Raw genomic sequence first — 12,786 nt, 5'->3', positions numbered from 1 at the left:
CACAAAAACAGACATACAGACCAATGGAACAGAATAGAGAACCCAGATATGGACCCTCAACTCTATGGTCAAATAATCTTTGACAAAGCAGGAAAAAAACATGCAATGGAAAAAAGACAGTCTCTTCAATAAATGGTGCTGGGAAAACTGGACTGCCACATGCAGAAGAATGAAACTCGACCATTCTCTAACACCATTCACAAAGATAAACTCAAAGTGGATGAAAGACCTCAGTGTGAGACAGGAATCCATCAAAATCCTAGAGGAGAACATAGGCAGTAACCTCTTTGGCATCGGCCACAGCAACTTCTTTCAAGATACATCTCCAAAAGCTAGTGAAACAAAAGCAAAAATGAACTTTTGGGACTTCATCAAGATAAAAAGCTTCTGCACAGCAAAGGAAACAGTCAACAAAACTAAGAGGCAACCCACAGAATGGGAGAAGATATTTGCAAATGACACTACAGATAAAGGGCTGGTATCCAACATCTATAAAGAACTTCTCAAACTCAACACCCAAAAAATAAATAATCAAGTCAAAAAGTGGGCAGAAGAGATGAACAGACACTTCTCTGAAGAAGACATACAAATGGCTAACAGACACATGAAAAAATGTTCATCATCATTAGCCATCAGGGAAATCCAAATCAAAACCACAATGAGATGCCACCTTACACCAGTTAGAATGGCCAAAATGGACAGGGAAAGAAACAACAGATGTTGGAGAGGTTGTGGAGAAAGGGGAACCCTCTTACACTGTTGGTGGGAATGCAAGTTGGTACAGCCACTTTGGAAAACAGTGTGGAGGTTTCTCAAAAATTTAAAAATAGAGCTACCCTATGACCCAGCAATTGCACTACTGGGTATCTACCCCAAAGACACAGATGTCATGAAAAGAAGGGCCATATGCACCCCAATGTTCATAGCAGCAATGTCCGCAATAGCCAAACTGTGGAAAGAGCCGAGATGCCCTTCAACAGATGAATGGATAAAGAAGATGTGGTCCATATATCCAATGGAATATTACTCAGCCATCAGAAAGGATGAATACCCAACTTTTACATCAACATGGATGGGACTAGAGGAGATAATGCTAAGTGAAATAAGTCAAGCAGAGAAAGTCAATTATCATATGGTTTCACTTATTTATGGAACATAAGGAATAGCATGGAGGACATTAGGAGTAGGAAGGGAAAAATGGGCGGGGGGGAATTGGAGGGAGAGATGAACCATGAGAGACTATAGACCTGAGAAACAAAGAGGGTTTTAGAGGAGAGGGGGGAGGGGGGATTGGTTAGCCCGGTGATGGGTATTAAGGAGGGCATGTACTGCATGGAGCACTGGGTGTTATACGAAAACAATGGATCGTGGATCACTACATCAAAAACTAATGATGTATTGTATGGTGACTAACATAACATAATAAAATTAAAAAATATATATATATTGAGCACAGCAAACTCAAGATTCTATGGATATTATTGCTTAGAACCAGGCTAAGTTTAAAAAGTAATTTAAACTTTTTTTAAGATTTGAATTTTTAAGTCATCTCTACACCCAACGTGGGGCTTGAACTTACAACTCTGAGATCAAGAGTCGCATGCTCTACCAACTAAGCCAACCAGGCACTCCTAAACTTTTTCAATATTTAGAAGTAACAGTCCAGGTGGTACATAGATGTGCACTGACACAAACAAATATCCATAAAGTGATTTGATGGGACATGCATCTTTGTGAGCTCCCTGTGGTGGGCCAGGGTATGTGCAGGGCCAGACACCTTATGGGGGTACACGAGTCACGTACTGAATTGTCGGAATTCAGGACTCCAGTAACAGGTGCCGCTTGCTCTGTCCATGACTACATGTAAAAGTGGCCCTCTATTCCCAGGGCATTTGTCAGGTCAGCAGCTGCTCTTGCTTGTGTGCTAACCTTGGTCATACTACTCTTCTTCTTTATTTTCAAGGAAAAACAAGGTACTGATATGCAAAGGTTTTTACTTTCTGGTCAACAGCTTCATGCACTCATCTCTAACAGGTCAAGTGCTTCCCTTCCCAGGTCCTAAGCCGTAACTTTCAGCACTCTTCACACTGTCACAAGAAAGCCTCTAGCCCTGATAAGGCCTTGGATCCACTGCATCAATAGGAAGCAGTGTGCGCCTCTCCACATAGGCCACTCCCAGACCTAGAAGCATGTCACAGGGCCTGTCCATCAAGGGAACTCCGACTTACGACTTACGTTGTATACTCTGCCATCTTCAGGTCTGTAGAACTGTGGAAACAGGCCATCAGCATACCGGGAAGCCACAAGTCTCCCCAGAGAAGTCACATAATCTGCATTTTTATAAAGAAAAGTAGTCAAAATGGTGCATTATCAATGTTTATTTTTATTTCAAAATGTTCTTCTCTGACACCATTCAAATTATATCCCCAGTGACACCAAAAATCTATGATGCTTGGTATTCTGTCCTAAATGAGGTGTTTCTAGGTGCTATTATATAAGCTAACTATTTATGACATGCATAATCCTTTAATGCACAAACGCACAGAGAGGAAAAACAAGGTTTGTTTCTTGGTCTCCTGGTTCTTTTGTCCACAATGATTAAGGCAAAGGTCAAAAAGGCAATACGCAGTCTAAGCCCTAACAAATTAATAATTACATTAAATGTAAATGGCCTGAGTAAAACAATTAAAAGATAGTGATTGGCTTTCTCTGACTGACTTATTTCACTTAGCATTATACTCTCTAGCTCCATCCATGTCATTGTAAATGGCAAGATTTCATTCTTTTTTATGGCTGAATGCCATATGATTTCACTCATATGTAGAATTTAAGAAACAAGCAAAGAAAAAAAACAGGAGAGACAAACCAAGAAACAGACTCTTAACCATAGAGAACAAACTGGTGATTATCTGAGGGTAGGTGGGTGGGGGGATGGGTGAAATAGGCAATGGGGATTAAGGACTGTACTTGTCATGATGAACACTGGGTGATGTATGGAATTATCAAATCACTATATTGTATATCTGAAACTAAGATAACACTGTACATTAACTATACTGGAATTAAAATAAATACCTAATAAATTTAAAAACAGAGAAAAAATTAGTGATTGCAAAGAGGATTTAAAATAATGACCCAACAATAGGGTATCTACAAGAAACTTGCCTCAAACATAAAGACATATATAAGCTAAGTGTAAGAATGAAAAAAGATACCATTTAAGTATTAAATAAAAAGAAAGCAGATTGACTATATTAATATCAGAAAAGTAAACTAAAGAGCAAAGACTATTACTAGGGATAGAGCAGAACATTATACAAATTTGTGTCAACCCACCAGGAAGACATAGCAATCCTAAATGTGTATGCACAAAAAAAAGACTGCAAATATCTTAAGCAAAAACTGATGGAACTGAAAGGAAAAAAAAAGACAAACTCACAACTCTAATTGGAGATTTCAATACTGCTCTCTCAACAATTGATAGAATAACTAGACAAAAAGTCAGCAATGATACTCAACAACACCATCAACAAACAGGATTTAATTGACATTTATAGAAAAATCTACACAACAACAGAAGAATACACATTCTTTTACAAGCACAGAATATACACCAAGACAAGTCATATCCATGGCTATTAAAAAAAAAAAACTCAAAAAATTTAAAAGAACTAAAACCAGAGTATGTTCTCTGTCCACAATGGAAACAAACTAGAAATCAGTAACAAAAAGATAACAAGAAAATGTCCAAATTCTTGGAAACTAAATAACATGCTTCTGAAAAATCCATGGGTCAAAAAGGAAGTTCAACAGAAATTTAAAAAATACTTTAAACTGAATGAAAATGATAACACAACCTATAAAAAATGTGAGGAACACAGCTTAAGCAATGCTTATATAAGAAGAAATGAAAAGTCACAAGTCAATAATCTAAGTCCCCATATGAAGAAAGTAAAAAAGAACAGCAAAACAAATCCAAAGTAAGCAGAAGGAAATACATAATAAACACCAAAACAGAAATCAAGAAAATTGAACACAGGAAGGCAATAAAGAAAATCAATTAAATAAAAAGCTGGTATGGGGGCGCCTGGGTGGCTCAGTCGTTAAGCGTCTGCCTTCGGCTCAGGTCATGATCCCAGGGTCCTGGGATCGAGCCCCGCGTCGGGCTCCCTGCTCTGTGGGAAGCCTGCTTCTCCCTCTCCCACTCCCGCTGCTTGTGTTCCCTCTCTCGCTGTATCTCTCTCTGTCAAATAAATAAAATCTTTAAAAAAAAAAAAAAAATCATTCCTGGTATCAGGAATGAAACAGGAAAAAAAAAGACCTTTCAGACATCAAAAGAATAATGGAATACTATAACCAACTCCACACACATATAGTACACAACTTAGATGAAATGAATGAATTCCACAAAAAACACAAACTACCACAACTTTCTTAATATGAAATAGATTATATCTAATAAGGAAATGAATTTATAATTAAAAACTTCTCAAACAGAAATCCCCAGGACTGGATAGGTTCTCTGGAGAACTCTACCAAACATATAAGAAATAATTAAAATTCGGGGAAATGAACCATGAGAGACGATGGACTCTGAAAAACAAACTGAGGGTTCTAGAGGGGAGGGGGGTGGGAGGATGGGTTAGCCTGGTGATGGGTATTAAAGAGGGCACGTTCTGCATGGAGTACTGGGTGTTATACGCAAACAATGAATCATGGAACACTACATCAAAAACTAATGATGTAATGTATGGTGATTAAATAACATAATAATAATAAAAAAAGAAATAATTAAAATTCTACATATTTTCCAGAAAACAGAAGACAAGGGAACATTTCCCAACTCATTCTATGAAGCCAATATTACCCTGACACCAAAACCAGACAAAGGCAGTATAAAAAAAGAGAAAACCACAGACTAATATCCTTTATGATTACATGTGCAAAAATGTATTAGCTATATTGGCTCAATATTCAAAAACCAATCAATATAATCAACCAAATTAACAGCCTAGGGAAGAAAAGAAATCACATAATCCTTTCAATTGACACAGAAAACTTCAATACCCATTCATGGTAAAATTTCTCAGCACATTAGGAATATAAGGGACCTTCCTCAACTTGATTTTTTTTAATTCTATAAAAAACTTACAGCTAACATTATAGTTAGTGGTAAAAGATTGAAACTTTCCCTGAAGATCTGATATGAGGTAAAGATGTCCACTCTCACCATTGCTGTTCAACATGGTACTGAAAGTTCTAGCCAGCCAGCACATGGTAAGACAAGGAAATACAAGGCATACACATCAAAAGGAAGAGTGAAAACTTTCCCTATCTGGAGAGGACATGATGGTCTACCAAGAAATCCCAAGGAATCAAAAGCAACAAAAAAATCCTTAGAACTAGTGAGTTCAATAACGTCACAGGATAGAAGATCCTCATAAAAAAATTAGCCATATTTCTATATACTAGCAATGAACATGTGGAAACCAAAATTAAAAACACAAAAGCATTAACAATTGCTTAGAAAAACAAAATACAAAACATGTGCAAGACTTGTATATTGAAAATTACAACAGCTGATGAAATAAATCAAAGATGTAAATAGATGGAAAGGTATTCCATATTTATGGACTGGAAAACTCAACATAGTAAAGATGTCAATTCTACTTAAATTGACACACAGGTTTAATGCAATTTCAGTCAAAATCCCAGCAATATTTTTGTAGACACAGACATGGTTATTCTAAAATTTATATGAAAAGGCAAAGAAATTACATCTAAAACAATTTTGAAAAAGATTAAACTGGAGAAATCAGTCTGCCCATTTCAAGACATTACACAGTTATAGTAATCTAGACTGTATGGTATTGGTAGAGAGACAGACACACCGATAAATAAAACAAAATAGAGAATCCAGAAATAGCCCCATACAAGTACAACCACCTAATTTTTAACAAAAATGCAAAAGCAATTCAAAACAGAAAGGACAGTCTTTGATTTTATTATTTCATTTTTTAAAATTTTCATACAGCTGACATACAATGCTACATTGGTTTCAGGTGTACAACATAGTGATTCAACTTCTCAAAACAATATATGCTCCCCGTAAAGTGTAGCTACACTATGTCACTATACTTGGCTATATTCCCTTTGCTGTGCCTTTTATTCCTGTGATTTATTCATTCCATAACTGGAATCCTATGTCCTCCACTCCACCCCAACTCTGGCAACCAACATAGGTCCTCTGCATAGGTCTGACTCTGCTTTTTGTTTGTTTTCTTCATTTGCTTTGTTTTTTAGATTCCACATGAATAAAATCATATAGTATTTATCCTTCTCAGTCTGATTTATTTTACTTATCATAATACCCTCTAGGTCTATCCTTATTGTTGCAAATGATAAGATCTCATCCTTTTTATGGAGCCATAATAGTCCACTGTATATATATATACCACATCTTCCTTATCCATTAGTCTATCGATGGACACTTAGGTTGCTTCCATACCTTGGCTATTGTAAATAATGCTGTAATAAACATAGGGGTGCAAATCTTTTCAAATTAGTGTTTTCCTTTTCTTGGAGTAAATACAGAGTAGTAGAATTACTGGATCATATGGTAGTTCTATTTTTAATTTTTTGAGGAACCTCCACATTGTTTTCCATAGTGGCTGCACCAGTTTTCATTCCCACCACCAGTGTACAAGGATTCCTTCTTCTGTACATCTTCACCAACATTTGTTATTTCTTGCATTTTTTACTTTAGCCATCCTGACAGGTGTGAAGTGATATCTCATTTGGTTTTGATTGGCATTTCCCTGATGATGAGTGACGTTGAGCAACTTTTCATGAGTCTATTGCCCATCTGGATGTCTTCTTTGGAAAAATGTCTATTCAGGTTCCCTGCCCATTTTTAAATCAGGTTGTTTGTGTTTTTTTTGGTGTTGAGTTGTGTACGCCCTTTATATACTTTGGATATATTATTTGCAAATATCTTTTCCCATTCAATAGGTGTCTCTTTGTTGATGATTTCCTTCACTGTACAAAAGCTTTTGATTTTGATTTTAAATAAAGGTGCTGGAGCAACTGGATATCCAGAATCCAAAAATGAAACTTAAACAGAAAGTAACTCAAATTGATCATGGGCTAAATATAAGGTGTAAAACTACAAAACTTTTAGTAAAAATATAGGAGAAAGTCTTTGAGAATTAGCAAGATCCATATAAGAAAATAATAGATAAATCAATAAAGTCACCAAAATTTAAAACTTTTGCTCTGAGAAACTCTCTTAAGAGGATGAAAAGGTGAGCTACAGACTAAGAAAATATATCTGCAAGCCACATACGTGACAAAGGACTCATATCTAGAATATATAATGAGCTCTCAAAACTCAACATTGAAAAAATTTAATTAGAAAATGATCAGAAGACATGAAACATTCATTTTGCCAAAGATAATATACAGAATAGGCACATGAAAAGATGTTCAACAAAACTAGATATTAGGGAAATACAGACTAAAACCACAGTGAAATATCACTACACAACTATTAGAACAGCTAAAACTTTTAAATGGTGACAATACCAAATGCTGGTGATGATGTGGAGAAACTGTCTCTCTCATATATTACTGAAGTGAATAATACAGCTACCCTGGAAAAATTTAGCAGTTTCTTAACAAGACAAAATAAAACTAAACAAAACAAAAAATAAACACACACTTACCACACAGCAATTACATTCCTGAGCATTTATCCCAGAGAAAGGAAAACTTACGGTCACGCAAAAACCTGTAAACAACTGCTCACAGCAGACTTATTTGTAATGGCCCCAAACTGGAAACTACCCAGATGTCTTTAATGGTGACTGGCTAAACAAACAGTGGTACAGTCATATTCTGGAATACTACAGCAATAAAAAGAAACAAACCATTGCTATATGCAACAACTTGGATGAACCTCAAAGAAATAATACCAAATGAAAAAATGTCAATCTCAAAAGGTCACATACTACATGATTCCATTTATATAAACATTCTCTACATGAGAAAATTAGAGATAGAAAAGAGACTGGTGATTCCCAGGAGTTAAGGATATTGGGGGTAGGGTATCTGTACGACTATAATGGGGTAGCACAAGGGAGATCTTTGTGGTGATAAACAGTTATGTATCTTGATTGTGGTGATGGTTACACAAATCTACACAAGTGGTAAAATTACACAGAATTATTCACATACAGTGCATCAACGTCAAATTCCTGGATTTGATATTATACTCTAACTTTATAAGATATAACCATTACGAGAAACTCAGGGAAGGGTATTTGGGATCTGTCTATATTATCTTTGCAACTTCCTATAAAGCTATCATTATTTCAGGATAGAAAGTATCAACCAATGGGGCATCTGGGTGGCTCAGCTGGTTAGGTGTCTGACTCTTGATTTTGGCTCAGGTCATGATCTCAAGGTTGTGGGATCAAGCCCCGCATCGGGCTCTGCACTGGGTGTAGACTGCTTGGTATTCTCTATCTCCCTCTCCCTTTGCCCCTCCCCTAGCATGGCACAAGTACATGCATGAGCACGCACATGCGCACTCGTGTGCTCTCTCTCTCCAAAAAAAAAAAGTAACAACCAATCATCCAAAAAAAAAAAAAAAAGGTAAAATAAAAACAAAATCAGATAAACAAAAACTAAGAAAATCCATCCACTCGCAGGACCTGCACTACAAGAAATGCTTAAAAGAAATTCTTTAGAAACAAACACCAGATGGAACTGTAAGTCTTACAGGAAGGATGAATATTATAAATAGTAAATATGTGGATTGTAAAATGCTATTTTTTCCCCACTCAGTTTCTTTATAAGACAAATGACTTTTTAAAGCAGTAATTATAACATTGGCTTGTAAGATTTATGATGTATATAAAATAAAATACATTAAAACAATAATACCAAGGACAGGAGTGGGGCTAAGTGGAGTTATACTGCTGCAAGATTCTTACATCTTACATGATGTAGTACAAAGCTAATTTTTAGCAGACTGTGACAAGGATATAATCACTAGAGCAACCACTGAAAACATAATGCAAAAAGGCATACCTAAAAAGCCTACTGAAGTTTAAATGGGATGAAATGAAATATTAAAAAATATTCAATTTACCCAAAAGAAGGCAGGAAATGAGAAACAGAGGAAAGAAAAAGGTAAGACAAATAGTAAAATGGCATACCTAACTCTAACTGCATCAATTATTACATTAAATGTAGAGAACCAAACACTACAATTAAAAGACAGAGATTATGAGAATGGCTTAAAGAGGCACTCCTTAAATAGAGAGACTACACATAGTTTGAAAGCAAAAGACTGAAAACATATGCCCCATGCAAATGAAGGATAAGAAAGCTGTAGTGGTTGTATCAATATCAAAGTAAACGTCAAAACGAGGACTACCATCTGAGACAGAGATGGACATTTAATTCATCAGAAAGCTATGACAATCCTAAATGTGTATGTATTTAGCGTTTCAAACTACATGAATAAAACTGATAGAACTATAGGGAGAAATGGACAAAGCCACTAGGCAAGAAAATCTCTAAAGACACTGCACATCTCTATAATAGAATAAAACCAACCATCGTGAACTAATGAACATCTATAAATACTATCTAACAACTGCAGAATACACATTCTTTTCAAGTGTACATGAAATGTGCACCAAGATACATGCTGGGACATAACACAAATATCAGCACATTTCAAAAGATGAAAGTGTTACAGGCTATGTTTTCTGACATAAATAGCAGTAAATTAGATAACAAGGATTCCTTTAAAATCCTAAAATATTTACAAGTTAAACATTTCTCTTAAAAATGAATCAAAGAAAAAAGTCCCAAGAGAAAAAAATATTCTGAACTCAATGACAATGAAAATATTACCTATCAAGATTTGGATTCAGCTAAAGCAATGCTTAGAGGAATTTTAAATGACTATATGAGAAGAGAAGAAAGGCTTAAAATCAATTATCTAAGTTTCCACTTCAAGCTAGAAAAAGAAATGTAAATTAAACTCAAAGTAAGTCGAAGAAAATAAATAATAAAGGTCGAAGCAGATATCAATGAAATAGAAAACAAAGAACAGGAAAAAAAAAAAAAACCCAAAATTTGGTTCTTTGAAGAGTTATGATATACCCTGAAAAAGACTTATCAGGAAAGAAGTGAGAAAAAAAAAACACAAATTATATCTGAAATGAAAGAGGGAACATCTTTAGATTCTACAGGTATTAAAAAATGTTAAGGAAATATTATGAAACATGTTTTGTCAATACATTAGAAAACATTGATGAAATGGACAAATTCCTTGAAAAACATAACTTTCCAAAATTGGCATGATGAAACAGAAAATCTCTATGCCTATTACAGAACAGAATTTCTTATCAAACTTTTCCTACAAACACAACTCCAGGCTCAGGTAAGTTTCACTAGTGAATTCCATCAAACATTTAAAGAAGAAATAGTACCACCCATATAAAAGCACCATCAGAACATACAAGAGTTAAAAACAGAGCTACCCTATGACCCAGCAATTGCACTTCTGGGTATTTACCCCAAAGACACAGATGTAGTGAAAAGATAGTGCACATGCACCCCAATGTTCATAGCAGCAATGTCCACAATAGCCAAACTGTAAAAGGAGCCATGATGCCCTTCAGGAGATGAATGGATAAAGATGTGGTTCATATATACAATGGAATATTACTCAGCCATCAGAAAGGATGAATACCTACCATTTGCATCAATATGGACGGAACTGGAGGGGATTATGCTAAGTAAAATAAGTCAAGCAGAGAAAGACAATTATCACATGGTTTCACTCATATGTGGAACATAAGGAATAGCACGGAGGACATTAGTGGAAGGAAGGGAAAACTGAAGTGGGGGAAATCAGAGGGGGAGATGAACCATGAGAGACTATGGACTCCAGGAAACAATCTGAGGGTTTCAGAGGGGAGGGGGGAGGGGGGATGGGGTAGTCCAGGGATGGTTATTAAGGAGGGCACATGTTGTAATGAGCACTGGGTGTTATACGCAAACAATGAATCACTGAACACCACATAAAAAAAAAAAAAGAACACACAGGAGGAGGGGATACTTTCAAATCATTTTATGAGCCCAACATAATCCTGATGCCAAAACCTAACAAGGGCATTAAAAGAAAATAAAATCATAGAGCAGTATCTTCCATGACCTTAGACTGAAAAAACCTTGGCAAAATATAAAGAACTGCTATTTTTGCTATTTTAATGACTGCATTATAGTTACTGAAATATAGTTTATATACAAGATAAAACTGCTTTGTTTCCTTATATAGGAATCCCACACACCCTGCATTTAGAAGATACAGGGCTGTATCACCCCTTGTGGAAGGATAAATGGGAACGAATGCACAGCCTGAGCTCTGAAAAGCAAGGCCTTGTCATTAGAATGGGCCTCCACATCAGTCCATAACAACCACATCCCCTAGACCTTCCTTATCACCAGTACGGAACAAAGCTGCCAAAGGAACTGGTGAAAAATCTCCAAAACACAGTATTATTGACCACTCAATAAATATGTGTTTAATTCATTAATTAATTGGCTAATCCAGAATTTCTGAGTAAAATCCAAGTAATGGCAATTGCCCTAATTGAAGGAGTGCTCCTCAAGTGGGGTGTTACTGACATGTTGGACAGGGCACTCCTGCTAGGTGGGCTATCTCACACTCCATAAGACTCCCCAGGCCCTATATTTCAGGAACAACTCAAACCAGTATGTCATCAGAAAATAAATAAAAACAAAAACAAAACACACCCTCACCCATCTCCAGACTCCCTGTTGGAGGGCAGTACTACTGGGAGTTCAGGACCAAACTTCTAAACAGTGTGTTTAGAAAAACTAGCCCATCACATAAGAGAGGCCACAACAGGAAAACGGCACATTCTCCCTGAAACCACACAAAGCTATTGTCTTAACAGCCTCCTAAAGGGGTTTGCGCATCCCAAGGGATGAAGAAGACATCTGCTGGAATATGTACAACTTCTATTTATTTTTTTATTTCATCTTTAAAAGGACTAAGAATGAAATTAAGCAATATTTAAGCAATGTTTAATAAGTGGTCTGACAATCATATATCTATGTAACAAACATATATTGGGGGTCCATGTACATTTTTTATGGATAAGGATGTGAGATCGAAACAAGCTCAGAGGCCTGTGGTTTTGGGGGGCCCTTCAGAAGTGATGCAGCCCCCTCAAAGGCTAAAGGATGGCATGCTGGTTGGGTTTCCCAACCGGTGTTGCTTTGTGAGTACTATACCTTCACAATGAGGGAATCCAATCTGTGACAGAATCTGTTTCAAGGTCAATTTGTTGCTCTTAAGCCCATGCAGTTTTAGCCATTCCTCAGATGAGATGAGACTCTGCCCGGCCAAGTCTGTTTTGGTGTTGCTTTGTCCCTCTGGCCCCTGCAGCTGCTGCTCAGAGATGGCGGAAGATGAGGCTGATAACTCCATCTCTGAATTAGGATCTAAGTCACAGAGACCTCCCATAAGGGCAATTGTCAAAATCAGACTTCCTGAAGACTTGGAAACAATCTAACATCAACAGAGGATGGGTTTAATATTAATTACAGCACAGTCATTAAGTGGAATTCAATCTACCATTAAAAATGTTTAATACAGATGCATATTTGCTGACAAAGAAGATATCCACATATATTGCTAAAATGTAACCATAAAGTTCAATATCCATCCATACATCC

General features: G+C 36.3%; 1 protein-coding gene across 1 annotated transcript in view; it reads right to left on the bottom strand.

Moving 5' to 3' along the window:
* The window catches only part of VWA3B (von Willebrand factor A domain containing 3B), a 208,277-nt gene extending 195,739 nt beyond the window's left edge, over nt 1–12,538 (bottom strand). Inside the window, exons 1-2 of the mRNA XM_021701230.1 lie at nt 12,343–12,538; nt 2,236–2,330 (exon numbers count right to left, since the gene is read on the bottom strand). Coding sequence (XP_021556905.1) covers nt 2,236–2,330; nt 12,343–12,538 — 291 coding nt within the window. The remainder of the gene's footprint in view (nt 1–2,235; nt 2,331–12,342) is intronic.
* Nucleotides 12,539–12,786: the final 248 nt, after the last annotated feature.

Source organism: Neomonachus schauinslandi, chromosome 10 (assembly GCF_002201575.2).
Source record: "Neomonachus schauinslandi chromosome 10, ASM220157v2, whole genome shotgun sequence".
Taxonomy (NCBI): Eukaryota; Metazoa; Chordata; class Mammalia; order Carnivora; family Phocidae; genus Neomonachus; species Neomonachus schauinslandi.
This window is presented reverse-complemented; position numbering and strand designations above follow the sequence as displayed.